Source organism: Canis lupus, chromosome 6, assembly GCF_048164855.1.
Source record: "Canis lupus baileyi chromosome 6, mCanLup2.hap1, whole genome shotgun sequence".
Taxonomy (NCBI): domain Eukaryota; kingdom Metazoa; phylum Chordata; class Mammalia; order Carnivora; family Canidae; genus Canis; species Canis lupus.
The window spans coordinates 79,326,499-79,350,335 of NC_132843.1; the positions used below are offsets into that span (position 1 = coordinate 79,326,499).

General features: G+C 58.1%; 1 protein-coding gene across 2 annotated transcripts in view; it reads right to left on the bottom strand.

Moving 5' to 3' along the window:
• CACNA1S (calcium voltage-gated channel subunit alpha1 S) overlaps window positions 1-23,837 on the bottom strand; it is a 63,733-nt gene that overhangs the window by 25,245 nt on the left and 14,651 nt on the right. For both annotated transcript variants that reach the window (XM_072831367.1, XM_072831366.1), the window contains exons 3-19: window positions 22,764-22,903; window positions 20,726-20,868; window positions 20,395-20,547; window positions 18,038-18,243; window positions 16,564-16,667; window positions 14,431-14,576; window positions 13,931-14,012; window positions 11,898-12,058; window positions 8,654-8,879; window positions 7,290-7,497; window positions 6,495-6,615; window positions 5,690-5,804; window positions 5,201-5,294; window positions 4,468-4,537; window positions 1,963-2,095; window positions 1,413-1,542; window positions 723-782 (exon numbers count right to left, since the gene is read on the bottom strand). In XM_072831367.1, coding sequence (XP_072687468.1) covers window positions 723-782; window positions 1,413-1,542; window positions 1,963-2,095; window positions 4,468-4,537; window positions 5,201-5,294; window positions 5,690-5,804; window positions 6,495-6,615; window positions 7,290-7,497; window positions 8,654-8,879; window positions 11,898-12,058; window positions 13,931-14,012; window positions 14,431-14,576; window positions 16,564-16,667; window positions 18,038-18,243; window positions 20,395-20,547; window positions 20,726-20,868; window positions 22,764-22,903 — 2,292 coding nt within the window. The remainder of the gene's footprint in view (window positions 1-722; window positions 783-1,412; window positions 1,543-1,962; window positions 2,096-4,467; window positions 4,538-5,200; window positions 5,295-5,689; window positions 5,805-6,494; window positions 6,616-7,289; window positions 7,498-8,653; window positions 8,880-11,897; window positions 12,059-13,930; window positions 14,013-14,430; window positions 14,577-16,563; window positions 16,668-18,037; window positions 18,244-20,394; window positions 20,548-20,725; window positions 20,869-22,763; window positions 22,904-23,837) is intronic.

A 23,837-nucleotide genomic window follows, 5' to 3' on the forward strand; every position in this document is an offset into this window, starting at 1 on the left:
CCTGGACCTCGGGGAAGCCACCATCCCTCTGCGCAACTGCTTTAGCAGTCAAGGGCCCTGAAATAAGGAGCCGTTGTGATTTCCTGTAGCAGCCTACTCTGGGCTACTCCTCCGGCAAAGCTCCTCTCCCCTTCCTCTTCCATGAAGGTGAGGGCACCGTGACACGGTGGTGTGAGCTCAGTGTGTCCGCCTGACAACGGGAGAGCAGCGACGTGCTGCGGGTCAGGGGTGCAAGGGCCGGGACGGGGCGGAGCTGCCAGAAACCCACAGGGGCAAAAGGGCCTTCCCTGGGGACGCCCGGAGAGAGGCCTTCCAGCCATGTGTCACAAAGGCCCAGGAACAGTCACAGCTCTGGGGTCTGTTCCGCGGCTGACTGTGCCTCCCCCCGGAGGAAAGGTGCCAAGGCTTCCTAGAAGGGACTGTGCTCACCGTGAGGTGCCGGGGGAGGGGGTGCACAGGCTGCCGCTGGCTGAGCCTCCTGTCTCCACTCCCACCTGCTCACCTGCTGGCCCCAGCTTAAGAGCAGCAACCCCATCTGCTCTCCTGGCTCTGCTGAGTCTTTCCCTGCTGCTCCCTGCCTTCCTCTCCGTTTTCCCTCCTCCCCGGCACCCAGCCTCCGAGTGAGTGCCTCGTGTATAAATGGGAGCCCCAACCACACTTGAGGTGCGGTTTCCTGGCCTGTAGACACTGCTCACCCGGGCTGTCCTACAGCCTTCACTTACCTTGAGGACAATCTCCACAGTGAAAACAGAGGTGAAAGCGATGTCAAAATACCCAAGGATCTGGTGACAGGGCAGGGGGGGCAGAAGTCGGTGAGAAGAAGGGCTAAATAATATCATTATTATCTTAAACACCATCCTCACCACCATCACCTGCATCACTATCACCATCACGAACATCATCACCACTGCCACCACCATCACCACCACCATCATCACTATCACCACCACCACCACCACCACCACCACCATCACTACCACCATCATCATCACCATCGTCATCACCATCACTACCACCACCATCACCATCATCACTATCACCACCACCACCACCACCATCACTACCACCACCATCACCATCATCACTATCACCACCACCACCACCACCATCACTATCACCACCACCATCATCACTATCATCACCATCACCACCACCTCCATCACTATCACCACCACCAACACCATCATCATCATCATTAAAACTAGGCAGCAAGAGCCTATCTGTGCTGCACGCTATGACAACACTGTAGAGAAGGAGTGGATTTGGCAGTGTTGGCCCTCCAGGGACTTAGACTCTAAGAGAGTCTGAAGCCTACGGCCACTTAGAGCATACATTGGGCACCAGAGTGAGGTGTGAGGGAGGCTGAGACCTGGGGGGTGCTGAGCTGGCAGGGGGCACGGGTCTGCCCTCACCTGATTCCTCACAGACTCGGCCCGGATGGGGTCCTCAGCGGCCAGGGCGGCGCTGCTGAGCAGGATGAAGAGCAGGATGAAGTTGGTGAACCAGGTAGCGTTGACAATGCGGTGGCACAGGACACGGATCCTGCGGGGGGACAGAGAGGGAGGATCAGGACGGCTGTGAGCTCGTGGGCACTCAGGCCTCCTCAGCCTCTGACCAGCAGGGACACACCGGAGCCCCCTCCTGGGTCAGCGGGATGGATGGCCTGTCTCTGATGGGCCTGCGTCTGATGGCCCACCCCTCCGTGTGTCCCTGCAGCCCTCGCCCCTCTCCCCCGCCAAACCCCTCCCACCACCAGCTCCTGGACGCCTCCTCCTCCTGCGCCCCGTGGTTTCCAGCCAGAGGAGCACGGTAGGCGGCCCCCCGTCCGTGAGGCGGGCAGGTGGGCCCCATGAACACTATCGTCTGTATATTTTGAAGGTGCAAGACTGAAGCCAGTAAGGACGGCCTTTTTGAGAGCGCCCTCAATCAGTCACCCTGCACGGCAGCCAAGGGGCCACCCACTTGTTGGTGGGGCTGAAGATGAAGAAGGAGCTGGCTTCTGGAATGGGCACTGCCTTCTCTTTCAGCTGCAGCTCAGCCAGGGGCCGTGGTCGGGGGCTCACTGGGATCTCAGGCTCGTCTTCCTCATCATCGCCTGTGGGGATGGGAGAGAGAGACGTCGGGGGTGTCTTTATAGACTTTATCCCCCTGGGCTTCTGTGCTCTGAAGGCAGCCATGAACCCCGGGGCCAGCGAGGGAAGGTGGAGCAGGCCGATGCCGGACGTGCGTCCGCAGAGGCCAGCCCGGGCACCTCCCTTTCCCCTTAGGTCTGAACCGTCAGGGAAAACTGTCGGTCCCCGAATCCTCCAGAAGTGGGGCCAGCAGCCACGTCAAGGAGCCTTGCTGTTTCATCGTCTGTCCCAGGGCTGGACTCATACCATCTCGGGGGCTCGCAGCTGGGAAGGGGAGAGGGGACCCCGCCTCGGGTGACCCCTGAGCTCTGCCCCCAGCTTGCTGTGCCTGCTAGGCAAGCCCCGTCCTTCCTGGCCTCCGCTCCCCAATTTGTGAAATCGATTAGGGGCAGGGGGCTGTTGGAATAAGTAGACCCTGCTTCCTCTCCTGGGCTAGGATTCTAAAAATAGTCATTCCAGGGGGGAACTGCCAGCCTGGAAGACGGAAAATCAATATTCCTCGAGCTTCAGCCGGTCCCCAGTAGGGAGGCAGATCCCGGGGTGGGAGGGGTCGAAGCGTAAGAGATGGACCGTCTAGGTTCATCGGCTAGGTCCCTGGGCCTCACGAGACAGCCCATGACCTGAGGTCCTCAGCTGGGGGTGGGGGGCAGGGTCCGGTGATCAGACAGGAGGCCACTGTGCCCCTCACTGTGCCAGTCTCGCCCAGCCCCTTGCTGCCCTCACTCCGTAGCCACCTCGCCCCTACCCCTACCGGCCCCTTGATGGAGCTCCTGGGGGAAGCCAACACAGAGCCCGCGGACCGAGCCGTCTCTACAGGGTCCGTCTGCACCAGCCCCCAGCTTCCCCCCTTCTCCCTCCTTACACCCAGCATCCTGATGGGCGCTTCCCAGCTGGCCCGGGCTACCAAGGACCCCAGAACGCAGCTTATGCTTAATGGCAGAAGCAGTTCATTCTTGGAGTTAGTACAACTGCTTTCTCTGTCCCCTTGTCTATACGCCCATTTTGTTACTTCCGTCGTCCGTATCTTCGGTCCCAAAGCCATTTGCAGTCATCTTTGGAAAGAAGCAGGATAAACATACCCAACCTCCTTGGTAAGAACTCTCTTCCAGCTGCCCGCAGCCCCTCTACCCTCTGCCCTCCCCCTTTCTCTCCAACCCTTCCCCCTTTCCTCATCGACAGTGCCAGTTCTCTGGGTCAGCCACGCTCATCCACTAGGTGATGGTCGTTAGATGGAACAGCTTGACAGGAGTGTTGGTAAAACCCAAATATTCATTTCTGGTGGACTTCTGCAGAAATATTATTAGTTCTGTCTCTATCTGCTCCGTTCTCCCCACATGTCACATTGTAAAATCCTTTCATGTGCTCATTCATTCTACTGATGGGGACTATGCTGTGCCCTTTGAGGCATGAAATGTCCCCCAGGAGATTAGTAAGAGTCACTGGGGCAGGGGCGCCCGGGGTGCTCAGTGGTTGAGCATCTGCCTTGGGCCCAGGGCATGATCTTGGAGACCCAGGATCGAGTCCCACGTCAGGCTCCCTGCATGGAGCCTGTTTCTCCCTCTGCCTGTGTCTCTGCCTCTCTCTCTCTCATAAATAAAAAAATAAAATCTTAAAAAAAAATAAATAAAAGGAGTCACTGGGGCGAACAGATGCAAATCAGCTGATTCCACAAATAGCCGTGAAATTGCACCAGTGACCCAGGGCTCCGAGGACCAGTGGGGAAGCTAAGAGAGAACCCCAGGGCTTTTGGGCTCCAGGGCCCTCCCAGTGGCTTTTACACCTTCATCCGGCAGCCTGGTTCTGCTCTCCCAGGGTCCCCCCTTGGCACGATGGACGGCTTTCTGCGGCAGCCACTGGTTATTTGCATTTGCGAGACGCTTGTAGTTTATCTGTGGCTGCGTGTTGCCCTCCCGCCCGCCCTCCCCTCATCTCGTCGTCTCGATTTACCCGCAATGCAAGTCACAGTCGTGTATCCATCCCCATATCAGTCCAGCCCCCAGCCCTGCCGGGCGCCGGGTGGTGAGTGACCTGCCCATCTCGCACGCCACACGGACAGACCCGTGCCCCTCCGTGGTGTACTCTGTGTGGCCAGCACGGAAAATCTGGAAGTGGAGTCCTCAGCACCGAAGTAGCTAACTGGCCCTCAGTAAACACTGGCTGGATTCAGTGAAAGTAGAATGTGTCGTGTGTCGTAGGGCGAGGCAGGCCGGCAGGCGCTTACACGCATGACTAGGTCCCAAGGGATGTCTCTGTGACCCCGTCATGGCAGGGCCCAGGTGTCGGGGACAAGAGAAACCACGCCCAGCGTACGCCCTGGCAGTCCCAGGACCCTCACCTGGGAAGTCAGCCGAGGGGTAAGGATCCTTCACTTCGTTGACATTCGATTCAAACTCATCGATCTTCAGCTGTGGGAAGGAACGCGACAGAGACGATGAAGGCAAAGCTGCCGTTTCCGCTTGCTGAGCGCTTACTGGAGGGTCGGTGTCGGCGGTCGCTCAGGCCTCCCGCCAGCCTCGGGGACAGGCAACGTCAGGATCATCCCCTCTTTTTTTTTTTTTTTTTTCTTTAGGATCATCCCCTTTTTACAGATGAGAGGCCAGGCCCAGGAAGGTCAGACGAGCTGCCAAGACCTCAGCCTGGCACCTCCGGCTTGGTCCTCCGGGGTCCCGCTCCCCGACTCATCCCTCTGCTTCCTCAGCTTCCAGGAGGGCTGAGCGGAGCCAGGCGGGCCGAGTAGGGAGTGGTGAGAAGCCAGCCTGGGCCTCTCGCTGGAACAAGGGACGTCAGGTGGGGCGGGGGCCCCTTGACGGGGGTGGGAAGCTGGGATTCTGAGGAAGTGCGGTCCCCGGACTGGGGCCACAAAGGATTCCTTGTGGGAGTGTAGCCATTGGCTTTCTCCCCAGTGGAGTGGAGCTGGAAGCCCTCACCTGGCCGATAACCAGGCCGATAGCCCGTCTCCACCTCGCTCCCCACCCACCCACCAGCACCCTAAGGCTTGGGGGTGACCCAGAGGACTCGCAGAGTCCCTCCCCAGCCTGCCTCTGAGATACCACTCACGGTAGGCTCACCTTGGCGGTGGTAGGGATGCCCTCACCCTTGGGTTTCTGCTCTAGCTTCTTGGCCATCACGGACTTCTCCTCCTCTGACTTATCTGGGAGACCCCTGAGTTAAACAACAAAAACAAAAACCAAATAACAAGGAGCCCACAGTGGCGACCTAACTAGAAAGTTCTCAGGAACCCGCTTAGCCTGATATCAGGCATCCTCAGGAGGGTCTCACGCCCAGGGCTCAGGGGCTCGGTGGAGGATGGAACGGTGCGGGCTGCCCATAGGGAAGGGCTGTGGGCCTGGGTGGGGCGGGGCGGGCTGAAATCCTGCAACCTCCCACGGGGTGCCCTGCCCCGGGGTGCCCGGCTCTGCGTCATGGCCAGTCCTGAGGCCTGTGGGGAGGCTGACCGCCTCCAGTGCCGCGCCCAGGGACACCTCGTGGGACTTTGGGGCGGGTGTCCCTGCGGTGACCCTGGGCTCAGCAGGCCCCTCCCCGCGGGCAGCACTCACTTGGACATCTTCCTGCGCTTTCTCTCCTCCGCCTTGGCCTTCTGGGCAGAAGTCAGGCTCTCTGCCTCCGCCAGGTTGTCCACAGCGATGGCCAGGAAGACGTTGAGCAGGATATCTGAGGGCGTCCGGCTAAGGAGTCTTGGGTGGTGGATGAAGGGAAGCCTCTGGGGCTGCACCCGCCCCCCCCCCCCCCCCCCCCCCCCCCGCACTGGCAGGACTTAAGCCTCGGTGGCCTTGTTGGTGGGCCTCTTGCTGGAGTTAGTCCATGGGGCGGCACGGGCCCGGGACGTGGGCAGCACCTTGAGGGGGGGCCCACTCGCGCGGGGCGCCCCAGGGGCCTCCAGCACCTCGCATTCCCCGGGGGTCTCCGTCAGGGAGGGCCCTGAGCGCGGGTGCATTGCTTCCCTCCTCCCCGCTGCCGGCTCACCAGGCACCGGGGCGCAGATCTCAGAACCTTCGGGCTCGTCTGCCCTCCCACCCCACCTGCCTGCTCCCCGTCCGCCTCCCCGTCCCCCTTAGGCCTTCGGACCAGGCTGCCCGGCACCTGTAGGCCCCACAGCCAAGCCTCGTCCTGCCCCTGCCCGCTCCGGGGGAGGCCCTCCTGCTGTCACCAGTCACCTTGTGCTCCCCGAACTTCCCTGGCCTTCTCGAACCCTCCCGGCGCTTGCTGTTCGCCACGTGCCAGCCCCCACCTCCACCCTGAGTCTGGAGGCTCCCTTGCGGCCAGAGGGCCTTGGCCGGGTGCGTGGGTGCCCTGGGCCCTCTCCCGCCGCTCTTCGCCAGGCCCCCCTGTTCCCTGGGATACAGTTGCCACAGACGAACAGAATGATGAAATAAATGCACACGAGCACCCCCGGGTAGGACGGGCCGCCGTAGGCCATGATCCCGCTGTACATCATGGAGTTCCAGTCCTCGCCCGTCAGGACCTGGGGGGACGGCAGGGCGGCTCAGAGGGACCCCGGCCTGCAAGGCCCTTGGGCCTCTCCTCTCTGCACCCGCGGCCCGCCTGGGAGGTCCCTGCTCTCCCCCTGGAACCTCCCCCCAGGCTTGGGCACCTCACCGTGGCCTCTCCAGGGACAGGGGGTCGACCCTGGGCTTTGGCGTGATTCTAGGGTAACCAGGCCGCGCCCACCCAGGCCTCCCGGCACCCCAGCCCCAGGCTCCTGCACAGAGGGGCGCTTCTCTGCTCTCCGCTAGGGGGGCTGCCCCGCGAGGCCCAGGCTCTGAGGCCGCAGGTAAGTCACAGCGTGACTCTGGGTGGCCTCCGGTGAGCGCCGGCCGAGCCGGGTCTGCTGGGGGACAGCTCGCCATCTAATCCTGTGCTCAGGGACCAGAGCAGGGATGGGGCCAGAGCGGGCCCTGGGCTCCCTCGTGCAGTCTCAGCCCGCCAGGGCCAGCGCGCTGCCCATGGGTCCCGGGGACAGAGACAAACAGGACACACGGGGCACAGCTCCCAGCCCTCAGGAGGGTGGAGGGGGAAGCCCAGGGGAAGGGGCCTGGAGAGGGGCCTCGAACTCCAGCCAGCAGGTGAGAGAAGGCTTCCCGGAGGAGGCGATCCTGAAGGAGCAGAAGCGGGCGGAGCCGCCGCAGCCCGGCCTACCTGGAAGACGCTGATGAGGGCCTGCGGGAAGTTGTCAAAGTTGCTGCGCCGCACCTCGGTGTCCTCGAAGTCATACCTGCCCCCGAAGAGCTGCATGCCCAGCAGGGCGAAGATGATGATGAAGAGGAAGAGCAGCAGCAGCAGGGAGGCGATGGAGCGGATGGAGTTGAGCAGGGACGCCACCAGGTTGCTCAGGGACGTCCAGTACCTGAGGGCGGAGGCCGAGGTGCAGAGGAGCCTCTGAGCTCCGGCCACCTGGGGCAATGCTCCAGCCCGCGGGCGCAGAGAGAGCAGGGGGGACTGGGGGGCCTGGGGGGCCTGGGGTGGGGGACCTCGGGGGCCCAGGTTCGTGCCACACCCCCGCTCTCCCGTCCCTCCAGCACTTCTCGTGCTTTGACATTTCGTGTTCCTTAGAACCACGGCCAGTCCCGCCACCGGGCTGCAGGCCCCACGAGAGTAAGGGCCACTTCTCTCCTGCGCCCCCCGCACCCCTGCACCTAGCACAGCCCTGGCGCGGCGGGTGCCCCATAAACCCGGGCACCAGGGAGCCCGCCTCTGCTCCCTCAGCGGCGCCTCCCTCCTTATTCTTCGTCCCAGTCCTCACTTCCATCCCCAGTTGGTGCGACTTCTCCTTCCCTCTCATCCTCCTCCCCCTGCTCCCCCTCCTCCCCCTGCTCCCTCTCCTTCCCCTCCCAAGCTCGGCCCCTCTCCACGCCCCCCTGCATCCCTGCCCTGCCACAGGATGGTGAGATGTAAGGGAGAAAAAATAAAGGAGTGAGGGCAAAGGGGAAGGTCATTTCCCTTGAGGATGGAAGTCCTGGGCCAGAGGCCTCCCTGAGCTTGCCCAGCCGCTGAGCCTGACCCCGACCCCGGGGCAGGTGCCCCGCACGCTGTCCCCTGTCCCCCTGCATGCTATCTCCCTGCACCCTGCCCCCACTCCCTGCCCCCTGACCCCCTGTCCTCTATTCCCCTGTCCCTGCTCCCTGCCCCCCCTGCCTCCTGTCCCCCTGGCCCCCATCTCCCTGCTCCCTGCACGCTATCCCCCTGCCCCCTGCCTCCTGTCCCCCAGGCCCCTGTCCCCGGCCCCCTGGGCCCTTGCCCCCTGCCCCTGTCCCTTGGTCCCCTGGCCCCCTGTCCCCCGTCTCTCTGCCCTTGTTCCCTGCCCCCTGTCCCCCAGGCCCCTATCCCCAGCCCCCTCTGCCCCTGTTCCCTGCCCCCTGGCCCCCGGCCCCCTGTCCTCCTGCCCCCTGCATGCTATCCCCCTGCCCCCGCCCCTCTGCCTTCTGTCCCCCAGGCCCCTATCCCCGGCCCCCTGCCCCCTGTCCCGCCTGGAGCCCCAGGCCCCCCACCCCGCCCGCGCTCACTTGGTGATCTTGAAGATCCTCAGGAGGCGGATGCAGCGCAGCACGGAGATGCCCAGGGGGCTCATGGCGCCCGATTCCACGAGCAGGATCTCCAGGAGGCCGCTGCACACCACGAAGCAGTCGAAGCGGTTGAAGATGGACATGAAGTACTGGCGCAGGCCCAGCCCGTACATCTTCATCAGCATCTCAACGGTGAAGAGCGCCAGCAGCACCCGGTTGGCCACGTCTGCAGGGCGGGCGGGTGGGTGGCCCAGCCTCAGCCCCCTCTCCCCCACCTCCGGCCCCTGCCTCGGCCAGGCCCTCCGCCCACGACTCCCTCGCCCCGTTTCCAAAACATCGCCCCTTTCCCCTCTCAATGTCCGCGAACCCGGCGCGTTTCTGCCCGTGGCGGGAGCGCTGACGCAGACTTCTCGACAGCTCGACCAGGCCATATGCAGCAAAAGTGTGTTTTACTGCTTTTGGTTTCACTGAATTCAGCTCTGCCGCTCTCACGACCGCCCGAGTCCGTCTCCCCGGGAGGGGCGCCCTCCATCTACCTAAAGCCCGCCTGCCCACCCATGCTCTGCCCACCCAGCCCACCCCTCCCCACTGCGTGAAGTCCACGGTCAGGGATCCCTTCTCCTTCCTGTGTGTTTGACTGCTCCTGCCAACTGGATTCACCCATCACCACTTTTCAATCCCATTTCCCCATAGCCCCTGCCCTAGCTCTCCTCCCCATCACAACCAAACTTCCCAGAGACTTACCTACCTGACCCCCTCCCACGCTGCCCTGCCCCATTGGCCCTTCAGTTCATACCTAACCGGATCCACCTGATCACTCCACCAACAAGCTCCCTCAGGTCATCAATGACTTCAGGTCACTGAACCCAATGAGCATTTCAGCCCTCACTTCTCCTGACCTCCCAGGAGCACTGGGCACTGTTGACCAGCCTCGCTTTCTCAAATACTCTCTTCCCTTAGCTTCTGTGACACCACATCCTTCTGGTGCTTCTCCCAAGCTTCCTCTGCAGGTGCAGTTCTTTACCTAATCACTGGATGCTGACCTTGAGCTGTATACTTAGTACATACTATCCCCTGGTCTGGTGGTCTGGTGATGGTGGTCTGGTGATGTCTTCCAAGACCGTAGCTTCAATGGCCATCTCCGCCAATGACTCCCAGATTTTAATTCTTCAGCTCAGACCTCTCCACTGAGTTCCAGACCTATTTTTCCATCTGCCTCCTGGACATTCCCACTGGGATATCTCAAAGGTCCCTCAAACTCAACATGCCCAAGATTAAGTTGGTGAGTACTGCCCATCCTCCTCTACCCCCAAATATACCCAGCTGCTGCCTGTCTTCCCCCCATAAGTGGCATGACCCACCCACTTATCTGCAGGAACCTCAAATCTCTGACTCCTTTTTGTGGGCTGTGTTCACACCTTATCCACATTTGGTCACTGACGATGCATCCAAGGGGCCCTCAAGAAGATGGGTGGCAATGAGTGCACGCATGCATCTGGTCGATTGCATTTTTTCCTATCCCCTTCTCATAGAAAAGGACAATCTTCTTTCCTAGTTATATTCCTTTTTTTGTCTTTTTCATCATTTTAAACATAGTATCTATTATACTGTTTTAGCACCTCAGGCTCCTGGGGTTGCTAACTGCCATCGGTTGTGCCTGATAATTCTTTCTCAGGGTGGCCTCTTCCTTGTTTGGTTTGTGATTGTTGTATTGTGAGCTCATCTTTGGGAAACACTTTTCCCTGCAGGAATTCTGTAGGCCCCGGGTTGTGAAGCATCCCTAAAGATTGGCTTTTGTTTGCTTCTGCTGAGCCTCCTACTGCAGGGGTTTCACTTGCCTGTGACTGTTTTTTTGTGTTACTGTCTTCGCTTAGGATCCCTACACCATGTGGACAGTGCCAGCTGGACCTCATACTTATAGAGGGTAGAGATTGGATTTCGATTTTTCACCAGAGTTTTTCCTTATTCCCAGAGCCTCTGGTGGGGATGAACTTCCACATTCCTTCCCTGTGGCCCAGTGTGAGGAGACTCTTGCTTCCCTTACATAGGAGTAGCCCGAGGCTCTGGATCTAGGCCGGTGGTCAGTTCCTCACCTCACCCAGGCTGTGGGCCCTGTGTCCTCTCCCTGCATTGGCATTAAGAACCCAACCAACACCCTTTAGGGTCTAGCTCTAGGTCTAGAATGTTCCTGGAAGTCAGCTCATGAGCCCAGTGCTCCTGCTTTCAGTGGCTTCTTCATCTCTGCCACCCAGGGACTTCCTTGGCTCTTTTTGAAATACTGTCATTATGGCTGGGGTAGCATTGCTACGGGTCTATGGTGGGGAGGCCACTTACTTTGGTCCACTCGTCTCCCTGTTCTCTTAGTCTCTGCCTTTTTACAGTCCAGAGCTCCACATGCAGAGGAACATCTACCCTGGGGATGAGGCTGACTTGCCTTCCACCAAAACTGATCTTCCAGAAACTCAGGTCTGGTCGTGTTATATTTATGCTGACAACTTTTCATTAGCTCCTCGTCGCCTAAAGTTTAAAGTCCCAACACTTTACCCAAGTATCTCACGGCCTCTCTGTGCAAATGCCCCTCTTGCGACTCTTAGTCACATAGGAAGTCCTTATAGATCCCCGAATTCACCATACTGTTCTGTAGCTTTGCATTGTTGCCCACACTGTTCTTTCTGCGGGAGTCCTCCCCTCCCTTTCACTGCTTGGGGGCATGTCTACGTATTCCTTAGGATCCACGGAGCTCCAACAGCTCCTCCCCTGGAATCCTTCTCTTGCTCCCTCATATGTGCCTCTATTGTCACCCTCCCTCTATGGACTTGACATCATTCGTTAGCATCTGTCTTCTCCTCTGGCTAAGTTTGCTCCTGGAAGGCCAGGGCAGTATATTCATTCTCTCTGCATCCTGAGTCCTTTCTCTATGCCCTACATATGGCATGCATGCAATAAATAGTCAGTGAAAGATTGCTGTTCGATTGAGTCGAATTTGAACTCAAATGCTTGGAGTTCTAGGTCACAGGTCAACCCTGTGCTCAGGACCCGAAATGGCAATCACTCCCCAGACACCCGAGCTTCCCGACGAATTGATGTTATTGCCCCTTGATAATGCCATGAGGACCAAAGCACGACCAGCCTATGATTTCTAGAAAACAATGTGATTAGCTACTGGACGTCCTCTGTGAAACCTGAGGGGCTCCTGCTGGCTTTGGCCACTGGCCACATCTGGCTTCCCCCTGCTCTGTCTCACCTTGCAAGTGGGTCAGCCACAGGGGCTGGTTGTGGTGCTCTGAGGCGATAGACAGGGTGTTGAGGGCGACGACCAGGATCACCAGCCAGTAGAAGACCCTGGACTTGATCACGTCATGGCACTTCCAGCGAAAGATCCGGTTCCACTGCCTCCAGTGGCGGCTGGGAGACGAGACACGGGAGGATGGAGGCAAAGAGCTGCTTTACCCTGAGCCCCCGCCTTTCTGGGGCTGCTTTCCGAGGGACCGCAGCTACCCAGTCTGCGCGCCCGGCGACACTGAGGGTGGGAGCTGCAGGCCACTGCTCTACGACCTTGCCTCTTACTAGCAAGGGTCCTCCTCTTGCAGAGGAGAGTGATGATGACGCCCCTCAGAGGGAGTTAGAGCCACTGCAGCACGATGCTCGGCGCTGGGCCGGCCTACTGCAGGCGCGTCATGCACTTTAATCTTGATTTACAGCCCACAGGTGGGGAGGGGGCTCCGTGTGGCTCATTAGAAAAGCAATTCTGCACTGGATTAATCGTATCTGGCGCTGGTGAGGGTGCGTGGAGAGGGCACTGCTACCGTCATCGCGACCTGCTTGGTGAACACTTTGGCAGCACGGACCAAGGTTTAAAATTATACACACTTTGACCCAGCAATTCCATTCCTAGGACTCTGCCTGGTGGAAATGTTCATCCTTATGTGCACCTGTTCCTGTGGCGCCTTTTGTGTTGCCGAAAACTGCAAAGATTAATATTTTATGCTATATTCATACTGCGGAATACTTTACACCCAAAGGCGACACCACACGAAGGTGTGAGAGCCGTCCAGCCGTGAAAAGGCACGGAGGAAACTTAAATGTCTGTCGCCACGTGGAAGAAACAAGTCTGAAAAGGCTACATGGTGTATGATTCCAAGTAGATGACATTCCGGAAAAGGCAAAACTATGGAGACGGTAAAAAGATCGGTTGTTCGTTGCTAGGGGATGTGGGGAGGGATGAGTAGGCACAGAAGAAAGGATTTCTAGGACAGTGAAAACACTCTGTAGGATGTTCTAATGACGAATCCGTGTCACCACACATTTGTCCAAGCCTGTGGAGTGTGTAGCACCAAGAGTGAGCCCCGAGGTAAACCGAGGCTCTCTGGCGGCAGTTGATTAACAGCCTGTGCCCGTGAGGTGGCTGGGGGATACGAGAAATCTCTGTGCCTTCTGTTCAATCCTGCCATGAACCAAAAACTGCTCTAAAAAAATCGAAGTCTTAAAGGAAGGACGTGTGTGTAGGTACAGAGTCGTCCTCAACAGATAATTTTAGATTAAAAAAACACAAGTTACTAGATGCTATGTATATCCTATTCAAGGGTTCATCAAATATCTGGCAGCACGTCCCATATGCTGGGCACGCTCTGGGTTCTGTAGGGACAGTAGTTGACATAAAGAACCCTATCATGTAGAAAGCCGAGCAAACAAAAAACCTGGTGGGTGGGTGTGTGCATGTGAGATAAACCCAGTGCAAGGGTCTTGGAGGAACACACATCTGTTACCATGGTTACCTCTTTGGAGGGCAATGGGGACCTTCATCTTCTCTTTGATGTAGTTCTCTATTGTTTGATCTTTCAAAAATCACAATTATGTATGAATTTGTTAAAGGAGGCAGCCAACCAAACAAACACATCTTCCTCTTGAGCCTGGAGCATCCCCTTGTCTCCAAATTCCGGGGGCAGCCAGCCTCCTTCCTGCAGACCTCCCGCGCTACCTCCTTGTAGCACACGCCTTCCCGCTTCCCAAGCAGAGGTTTCAAGAACTAATTAGCCTCACGCACTCCACTCCGATCACAGGGTGGCAGCCCGGTTCTCTCCTTGCCCCCGGGCAGGTGCCACCGTGTAACTGGGTCATCGGCTGAGTGCCCTCCGATTGCACGGAGGGATGCAGAACGTGACTTAAAGCCAGCAAATGGGTTCTAACGGTGCATGGGCAACAGCAAACAGGTTCCAACTCCAGATCTCGGGGAGTTCTGAGGCCGGGAAGACTCTGGGGAGAAGAGCAGATACTCACACGAACTGGATGATTTTGTTCAGGCCCTCGATCTCGTACAGGCTCTCTGTGTCGGAGCCTCCTTCATCCAAAGACAGCTTCCCTGGGAACAAGAGAGAAGGATGGACCGGCCTTCCGGGTCCTGCGCTGGGCACACAAGGGAGACGGGCCGCTGACTGCAGACACCTGTGACGGTGGCCCCCGGGCGGGCCTGGACCCCGTGCACTTTCCCGAGACGCCCAAGAAAGAGCCCACACCTGCGGGCGGTTAGGGGCAGGCAGCATGGTACCTTGTACTTCGGCCCCCTGGATGCCATCATTTCCAGGCGGAAGGCTCTAGGCAAGTCACCGACCCTCTAAGGGCCTGAGTTTTCTCACCTGTAGATGGCAACCTTAGCCCTGCTCCATGGGCCTCCCAGGCCCTCGGGAGGTTACCTGATGCCCCCTCCTGGAGCCCTCCCCTGGGGGGGGTGCAGCTCAGGGGCTGGGAGGGTATGCGGACCATGCCTTTGGGCCCCAAACCTTCTCTCAAGTCCTCGACGTCCATGACCTCGCCCTGTGTGATCCAGCTCATGTAGCCGCGGAGGTCCTCCTCCAGCTGCTGCTTCTCCCGGAGCTTCTGGAAGGTTCCCCTGGACTTGGCCTTCTCCCGCTCCTTAGTGAATTCCCTGACAGGCAACAGGAGAGACGGGGGAGGGAGGAGAAAAAGGGAAGGAGGTGGAGGAGGACTGGGCTGCCCAAGGGCAGGGGGAGCACATTCTGGGGCTGGGGGTGCCCCTGCCTTCCGGGGAGGGGTCGCCTGGGGTCCAGGTGGCCTTTTGGGTGACAGGGGCAGCTCCTCTCACACCCCCTTGCCACGTCCACCTTCAGGAGCAGCTTGGAGCACACGGCCTGCCTTTCCCACTGCTCTCTGCCCTCCCTCTGATACCTCGCCTCCCTGTCCCGGCTCGGCAGTCCGCTGCCCTCACGTCAGCCTCGGAGCCTCGCATCTCTCGTGCTGCCCTGGCCCGTGAGGCTGCCCTAGGAATGTAGCTGTGCTCACGGACCTAAGGCCCGGGGGACATTCTCCGGAGTCTTAGAAGAAACCGGTGGCAGGACCAGAAGGAAGGGACCTGAGGGCCGGCGGGGGGTCTTCGGGGACAAGCTGGGCTGCCCTCGGCCACTGAGCAAGTGGAGAGAGAGCGAGACTCTCGCATAGTTACTGGCTGTGCCACAGGAGCCTCGGCCTCAGCTCTGGGCTCGGGCGCCAGGGCCCCTCTGCCTCTGTGCGCCGTGGATCCTTGGGAGTCCCACGGAACCTATGGGCACCTCTGCAAAATAGTGTTGAAAATACACAGAACTGGGCAGCCTGGTGGCTCAGCAGTTTAGTGCCGCCTTCAGCCCAGGGTGTGATCCGGGAGACCCGGGGTCGAGCCCTGCACCGGGCTCCCTGCATGGAGCCTGCTTCTCCCTCTGCCTGGGTCTCTGCCTCTCTCTCTCTCTCTCTCTCTCTCTCTCTCTCATGAATGAATAAATAAATAAAATCTTAAAAAAAAAAGAAAAATACACAGAACTAAACAAAGGAATCAATCATATTAGAATACAGTTACTGAAATATAAAGAAACTGGGATAAAGTCGCCTGCGTGCTTCCTATTAACTCCGTAACTAGCCGGGTCCCGACGCAGACCGAACAGCTGCAAAGTCACGATGACTATGAGCTAGATCTGCCTTAATCATAGTGTTTCGTGTGGTTTCTACTGGGACAAGTCACAGGCGGCACTAACAGCACCACTGTGGCGTGAAAGCAAACACTAAATTTCAGAGTTAATAAGAAAAAGAAAGACGAGTGTTTCTTCTTCAAGTTCACGGGCCCCCTGAGTTCTGTCCACGTGCTGCCTGGAGGGATGTGTCTGGGCTGGGGTGACGGGGTGATGGCACCGGGGAGGGGGCGGAGGGCACCTCTAGACTGCCCACGGCAGCTGGGGGAGCCGTCCCGGAGAGACCAGCTGTCGCCCACGGTGCCCAGTCGTACGCGGCGCTCGTGGACTGCTGGACTCCGTTCTGCGTGCTTTCTACGCCTTAGCCCGGGGAGTCCTCCCAACAACCTATGAGATTATTCCCATTTTATAGACGTGGACCCTGAGGCGCGGAGACGTTAGGTAATCGGGCGCAGGTCAGGCAGTGCAAGGATTTAAGCTCCCAAGTGAGCTCCCGAGTCCGAGAGCCTCACCTGAAGGCTACCCTGGCTCCTAATGCCAAGCCTCAGCTCATGCAGCTTGGGGAGGGGGCGGCTGGGATCTCAGGGGCTTCACTCAGAGAGGGTGTGAATGCAGAGGGACAGAGGGGGAATGATGGGAGGATGCTTGAGGACAAGGGAGAAAAGGTTAAAAACGGAGGGACTCCTACCCGCTCCTAGCTCTGCCTTGTGAACCCGGGAGCTGCTCTTGGCAAAGGGCACACGCGGACGCTCTAACCCCCCCGCTCGTCCTCCCCCTCTCGCTCCTCTTCCTTCTCTCCGTCCTACTCTTCTCGCTCTCCCTCTTTCTCTCTTCCTTCTTCTCTCCCCCGGGCACCCCCCACCCACCCCCTCGCTGCCCCTTCTCCCTCCCACCCTGCAGCCCTCTCCTCCTCTCCCGTTCGTCCCTCTCCTCCCAGCTGCTTGTGAACTTTCTTACCCGCTCAGGACACCCAGCACCAGGTTGAGAATGAAGAAGGATCCCAGCAGAATGAGGGTGACAAAATAGATCCAGGGCCACTCGTTCCCGATGGCATCGTTGACCTGGGCCAGACAGAGGTGTGAGTCCCAGCCACGGGGCCGAGGGTGCGGGTCCCCCTGTGGACTCCGTGCACTCATGCTCCACCTGGCCCTGGGGGACGAGGAGAGAGGCCACCTGGGCCCAGTGAGGGGACCTTCCTACCCCCGAAGATGTAGGACCTGGAGTTGGAAGGACTCTCAAAACGAGCCTTGCTAACCGTCCACTTGGCCCAGACAAGACCGACCTGTTTCGCCCTCCAGTCATCGCCTCCCTGGCTGGAGTCTCTCTCACACTCTCTCTCCAGTTGGTTTCTTTACAGCTAAGATTTTTCCAAGTAGAAGAAACACTAAAAAGTCTTGGCCTGAGCTTGGCCAGCAACTTCGTGAACAAGCTCTGTGATCCTAGACAAGCCACCTAACATCTCTGAGCATTATCTCATCTGTCTGTGGGGATAATGATACGCACTTGCCCCTCGTAGGCTTGTAGTAGCGGTGAAACGACACATGTGACAGGCCTTTGAAATGTTTGATAATTTGCTCCCATAATATGAGCTTACAAGAACTATTCATACTAATCCTTTATGTTTGCTAAGCATCTGACAGTTTGACGACAACCTTTCCCTCAACAGGCGGTGTCACGTTGTGGTTACGGGTTCTGGGATCAGAGCCAGATGGATTAAGGGTTCAATTCTTGGGTTGAACTCTTGAATTGCTCCCTAGCTCCGTAACTGTAGGCAAGTCCCTGAACCTCTCTGAGCCTCAGTTTACTCATCTGTAAAGTGGGAACGATGCCTACCACGGTTGGAGGATTAAATAAGACATGCAGCCTAGCTCCAGATAGCACCGAATACACAATATACTCCAACAAGAAAACGGATATAGCATTGCCCGTGCTGCGGGCACCGCCACACTTTAGTTAACCTGCCTAGTAACCATCATAACTACCCTATGACGGGGGTAGTATTTTTATTTTATAGATGAGAAAACTGATATCTAAGAATATTTATATGGGAAGGCAGTCTTGCCCAGGGACAAAAAGAGACTCAAAGGGCCCTTCGTCCCTCAGGAAATCTGAGATTCTAGGTCATCGGGAGTGAGTCACTCAAGGGCAGGCTTAGGGAAAAACTAGAAATTAAGACCAGAACCCATGGTTTCCATTCCTCACCCACCTAGTAGGCTCTGCACAGACAATTTACACCTTGGGGGCTGCCCAAAGGATGCTTGGACACACTCCTGGGGACCAGAAGGGGGCCATGCCCCCTGTGTTGGTTTCCCCGGGGAAGGGTGAGAAGGAGCAGCGGCTACTAGAGGCAGCGACTGTCAGGCCCCACCTCCGCCCCTGGTGAACCTGTGGATGGAGGGAGGTGGCTTTGCAGCCACGGGGCCAGACCCACCCAGTAGAGGACATCGGTCCACCCCTCCATGGTGATGCACTGGTACACGGTGAGCATGGAGAAGCCAAAGTTGTCGAAGTGGGTGATGCCGTGGTTGGGCCCCGGCCAGCCGCCCCGACACTCGCTGCCATTGATGGTGCATGGGCGCCCCGAGCCCGTCCTGGCACAGGGCGAGGGCTTCTCGTTCTCCACCGTGGCCACGATATCTGGAGGCAGAAGGCCATGGGAGAGTCAGGTGAGAGGAGTAGGTGGACAGTAGGGGGACAAGAGTGGTCTGCAACCGCTGAGTAACAGGTCTAGAGCCTGCGCAGCTAGAAAGGTGAAGGGGTGCTCGCCCCAGAGCATCTCGTGCTAGAAGGGGCCCTCTTGGGCCCACGGGCCTGGCAGTGGACATCCGCAGGCAGCCGTGATCATGTCTCAGGCCCCCGGGCCTCATGGGAGGGCTGGCTTCAGGGATCCCTGGCCTATGAAGTGCCACCTATGTAGCAGGTGCAACGTGAATGTCATGTCTCCCCACGGAGCTTTGAAAAAAAGAGGCAGCCGTCTGGCCAGGGCGGAGGCGTGGGGCGGGCCCCGTGTGCTCGGACTTGCGCTCTTTCTGGGAGCTGACATGGGCGAGCCCCAGCACTCTTGAGACGAGCTGCACAAGACACGAAGCTTTGGGGGCAGGGTCTGCTCTTAGCAGGCGTTCCAGCAGGCCACAGTCCCCTCTGTGTCCCCGACGGTGCTCTCATTGTCTCTAAAACCCTCCAGTTTGGATGACATCTTGGATCCCCCTTTATCTTAGGATGTTTTCGTCTCCTACAGTATTCACAGACTAGATCAGCTCATCCGAGCTGGAACGCCCCACCTTACCCAGATGTACCGTGTTGACTCGGTCGTCTGGAGACGGGACAGGAAAACATCGACGGTTCTGAGCCCTGAGTGGGTCCCTGACCCATCAAGTCAGGTCCTCCCATCCCAGAAAGGTTTTTGAGCACCACTGGCTGGCACTGGTCAAGAATGCCTGAGAACACCAGATGAGACCTCCAAATTTGGTTTGAAGGTTGTGATGGGAAGCCTCCTCCTCTCTGGGTCCATAACGCTCATTATAGGACCCAGATTGTTATAGAAACAGGAGGAGGCTGAGCTGGGAGAGGGACTAGGAATGGAACCACCAAAAGCTCTATCAGAGTGCACTGTCTTGAGCCTTGTGTTGTTGCCTGTCCCCTTGTCAGGGGGCCTGGGGCGGTGAGGAGTCTCCTGAGACACTACAGATATCAGTGGTTTTGTCCATCCTGGGTTATTCTGGTGAGTCAGATTCTGGGCTTTTGGTAGAAGTCCCACCTCTTTCTTGTGCCAAGTCCAATTCCTGTAGGCCCCGTAGGTGTTACGCTCTACCCGAGACAGACTGACACGGCCAGCTTGCAGCAGTGAGTCTTGGAGTGTGGGCAGGGCACCCACCTGGTCAGAATTATTTTTAATAAGAATGCCAAGACATTATTTCATCTCCCCATCTTTCCACGAATGCAGAGTGGAGTTTGCTAGAGCCTACGTGACATGTGATTTCAAGATAGACTGAACACAGGAGTAGCTCTGAGAACCCAGCAGATTCTAGTAGGCCAAGGCAGTAAGAGATTTAGATAAAATGCAAGGCAGTGCCATGCTTCTCACAAAATGGCCTTGGTTTGGGAAAATATAGTTATTTTTCGCAAGATACATTATTCATGTTCATAAGCAATGGGCTTATCGCTGTTCTTAAAAATGAGTATTATGACATTTTCCTCAGTTGTCATATCTAATACCATAAATATCAGTGTATAAAACCCATAGCAACACAAGCTCTTTGGGGTCCTTAATAATTTTAAGAGTTTAAAGAGTCCTGAGGCAAATAGTTTGAGAACTGTCGTTTTGGAAGGCTTGGCTCAAGTTCATTCCAGCTTCAATATATGTTGTTATCTCTGATAACCCTAGACCCTGGGGCTCTTGGGTGCTTTCTTGAGATCCCCTTTAAACACTGCTCTGTGGGCCCCTGCTCAGACCAAGGCCATAACGATGGCTGCCGAGAAAAGGACAAATAGAAATCCAGGCTTGTCATGAGCCCGCATCTCCATGCACAGCTGGCCCCAAAAGCCCAAGGATACCCCGTTTATCTGGGGTGGGAGTGCTCAGAGCAAGCTAGGGCCCAGGCTTCTGCCCTTGTCCTCTGATCACCGACCCTGGCAGACCCGTTTCCTTGTCTAAGAGAGACCCATTCCCCAGGTTAACAGGTGTGGGAAGCGGCAACCCCTCCCTGGGCCTTCCTCAGGGCTGCGGTGGCTGTCCCTTCTGAGTTGTCCTAGGGCCACGCCCCCCTCCCCAGTCCCCTGGGAGCTCACCTGTCCCAATGAAGTAGCAGGTCTTGTGCATCTTGCCCTTGAAGAGCTCCAGCCCGATGATGGCGTAGATGATGACCATAAAGAGGACGAGCAGGGCGATGTGGAACAGGGGCAGCATGGCCTTGAAGATGGAGTTGAGGACCACCTGCAGGCCTGCAGAGCAGGGAGGAGAAAAGAGGAGTCATCTCCCCTCTTGGTCTCCTGGCCCTCCCGCTCTCTATATCCTGGGAAGCCTCCAGAACACCGAGGTTGGAGGGGGGAGGACCCAGAATTGGGCAAGGGAACAGGTTGCGAGAGGAGGAGGGGCGTCTGCAGGGACACTGGCACCCACTCGGCACCCCTGACACCAGCCGGAGGGGTCTGAGCACACGGAAGGCTCTCAGGGCCTTGACATCCAGGCCGGCCCCTTTGCTGCTCATCGGGGCTGTGTTGCTTTGGATGACGTTAACCTGTTCCAGAATCACGGTGAAAACCCTAGAGTGGAGAAGAGGGAGAGAAGAGGGCCCAGTGGTCAGATAAGCCACTGTTCCATGGGGTCTGGGACCCCGTGTCCCATCTGTGCTCAGGGGACTTGCGGGAAGGCCAAGGGGAGAGGTGACAACTCTCATCAACCACTAACTTGGATTTGGTGACGCCTGTCAGGAAGATTTTATTAGAAAAGATTCTGAGGCCAACCTCGGACTCAGTGAAGAGTGGATCCATCTGAGACATCTCCTGGGTGCCCAAGGGGGGTGAGGCCCACGTGCCACAGGCACGCCTGGCCTGGGGGCTGAGTGTGCCCCACAGGGGCACTTGCACCCAGTGGGGACCCAGAGCAGGAAGCCCGGAGCCGGCTCCCTGCAGCTTTCCTCGCGCAGTACTTTCCGACAAGGCCCTTCTGTGGTCTCTCCTGCCCCTCTGCTCTGCCTCTCAGTTTACCCAAAGCCCCGCTGTCCTTTGAAGTCCATCTCAACCCTCCTTTTTTTTTTTTTTTTTAAATTTTTATTTATTTATGATAGTCACAGAGAGAGAGAGAGAGAGAGGCAGAGACACAGGCAGAGGGAGAAGCAGGCTCCATGCACCAGGAGCCTGATGTGGGATTCGATCCCGGGTCTCCAGGATCGCGCCCTGGGCCAAAGGCAGGCGCTAAACCGCTGCGCCACCCAGGGATCCTCCAACCCTCCTTTATGAATCCTTCCTTTGACAGCTCAGCCCCGGGGACGCTCTGCATGCCCAACAATGGTGCACTGTGTGGTGGCGTGTCCCCGCACTCCGTTGTTCCGTGTCCACTAGTGTTGGCCTCCCACCAGGGCAGTTCATTAAGAGTGAGGCTGATTCACAGAACTGCTCTCCCCGGCGCTGAGCCAGCGCCGCCTAATTAGCAAATAATCAGCATCGTGTTTACTGAATCAAAGGGGCGTAGTGGGTAAGTGGCAGCCGCTGGAGCCGGCGTCCCTGGCACTGCCGTCGGCTCACTCCGTGACCTTGGGCCCCGTGCTTGACCTCTCTGCGCCTTAGCCTCCTTAAGTGGGAAAATTGAGATTATTGAAAAAACTAACTAAATGAGATGTTACGTGTAAAACATAGTAAGTGCTTGATAAATGCTCCTGTGAGGGGTGCCTGGGGGGCTCGGTGGCTGAGCGTCTGCCTTCGGGGTCCTGGGATCCAGTCCCACATCGGGCTCCCCACAGGGAGCCTGCTTCTCCCTCTGCCTGTGTCCCTGCCTCTCTCTGGGTCTCCCGTGAATAAATAAATACAATCTTTAAAAAAATACTAATAAATGCTCCTGTTATAATCAGGTGGGGGTTGCTGTGTTATGGCCTGAACTGTGTGCCCCTCAAATTCATATGCTGGAGTCCTCACTGAGCTCAGAACCTCACAATGTGGGTGTCACGGGGTCTTTCCAAAGATTTAAGTTAAAAGGAGGCTGTGAGGGTCGACCCCAATCCAGTCCCACTGGTGTCATTGGAAGAAGTGGAAATTTGCGCCAAGAGGCCCCCGGGGTGTGAGGCCACGTGGTCGCGGGGGGCAGGCCCCCACCGTCCCAGGCCTCGGGAGGAACCACGCCTGGGAACATGGATCTGGGGCCTGCAGCCCCGCCACTGGGAGGGGGCACGGCACTGTTGTCCGGCCGCCGGCTCGGGACCCTGCTGGGGCCGCCTCCCCGCGGGCAGATCGGGGTTTCCAAATACCGGTCTTTGTGAACCCCAATAGTAGGGCCTCAGCACGGGCGGCGGAATAGACGAGCCGCGGGTAAAGGCTGAGAAAGGCGCGACGGTGCGGCTCCCACCCGTGGGTGACGGGAAGCGCACCCGCTCGGCCACCTCTGTGCAGCCCCGGCCAGCGGCTCCGGGGCGCCCCCGACCTCACCCCCCGCCCCCCGGCCTCACCCCAGGAAGACAATGATGAAGTCCAGCACGTTCCAGCCGCTGCGCAGGTAGGCGTCCTGGTGGAAGAGGAAGCCGTAGGCGATGATCTTCATGGCCGCTTCGATGGAGAAAACAATGAGGAAGAAATACTCCAGCTTCTCCTGCGGAACAAACAGTCGCACCTGTGCTCGGGCGCCTAGAGCCCCTCGCCTTCCTCGGGGGCACACTGCTCCTCAGGGCGCCTGCCTCAGGACATTGGCACCGGCTCTGCCTGGAATTCCTCTGCTCCCGTCACCCACGCGCCCCACGCGCCCCGCCCTGCCAGCTCCCGCCCTCCCCCGGGGCTTCACTCAGCAGTCGCCCCCCACCCAGGCCTTCCCTGGCCCCACAGGTACAACTGGAGTGACCGCTGACACTTTCTGATCCTCTTGTGTTTCCGCTGGTCATCTCAGCGCTTATTCCAGCTGAAAACACCCTAGATGTTTTCCTCTTGTTCCCTTTCTATCTCACCCACTTGAATACAAACTCCATAAAGTGTGTGGATTCTTGTCATTTCTTTCGTTTTTAATTTTTTTTTTAGGGACACCTGGGCGGCTCAGCAGTTGAGCGTCTGCCTTCGGCTCAGGGTGTGACCTCGGGGCCCTGGGATCGAGTCCCGCATCGGGCTCCCCCTGCCTCTCCCTCTCCCTGTCTCTGCCTCTCTCTGGGTCTCTTACGAATAAATTAATAAGATCTTTAAAAAAATTTTTTAATATGTTATTTATTTGAAGGAGAGCAAAAGCAAGAGAGCCCACAGAGGGAGAGGGAGGAGCAGACTCGCCCACTGAGCGGAGAGCTGGATGCGGGTCTCGAACCCAGGACTCTGAGATCAGGACCTGAGCGCCCCAGGCGCCCTGTCCATTCCCTGAGTTACCGTCCCTCCAGGGCCTAGGACGGGGTGACTACATGAATGGCCTGGGCGGCCCTCAAGCGAAGGCCCCCAGGCGGCCTCTGGTTTGGGCTCCTTTCACCCCGCACCACCCCGAGGGCCGCTGGGGGGCGCGGCGGAGAGGGGAGTGCTGCCCAGACCCCAGGCGACCCGCCGGCGGATGTCAC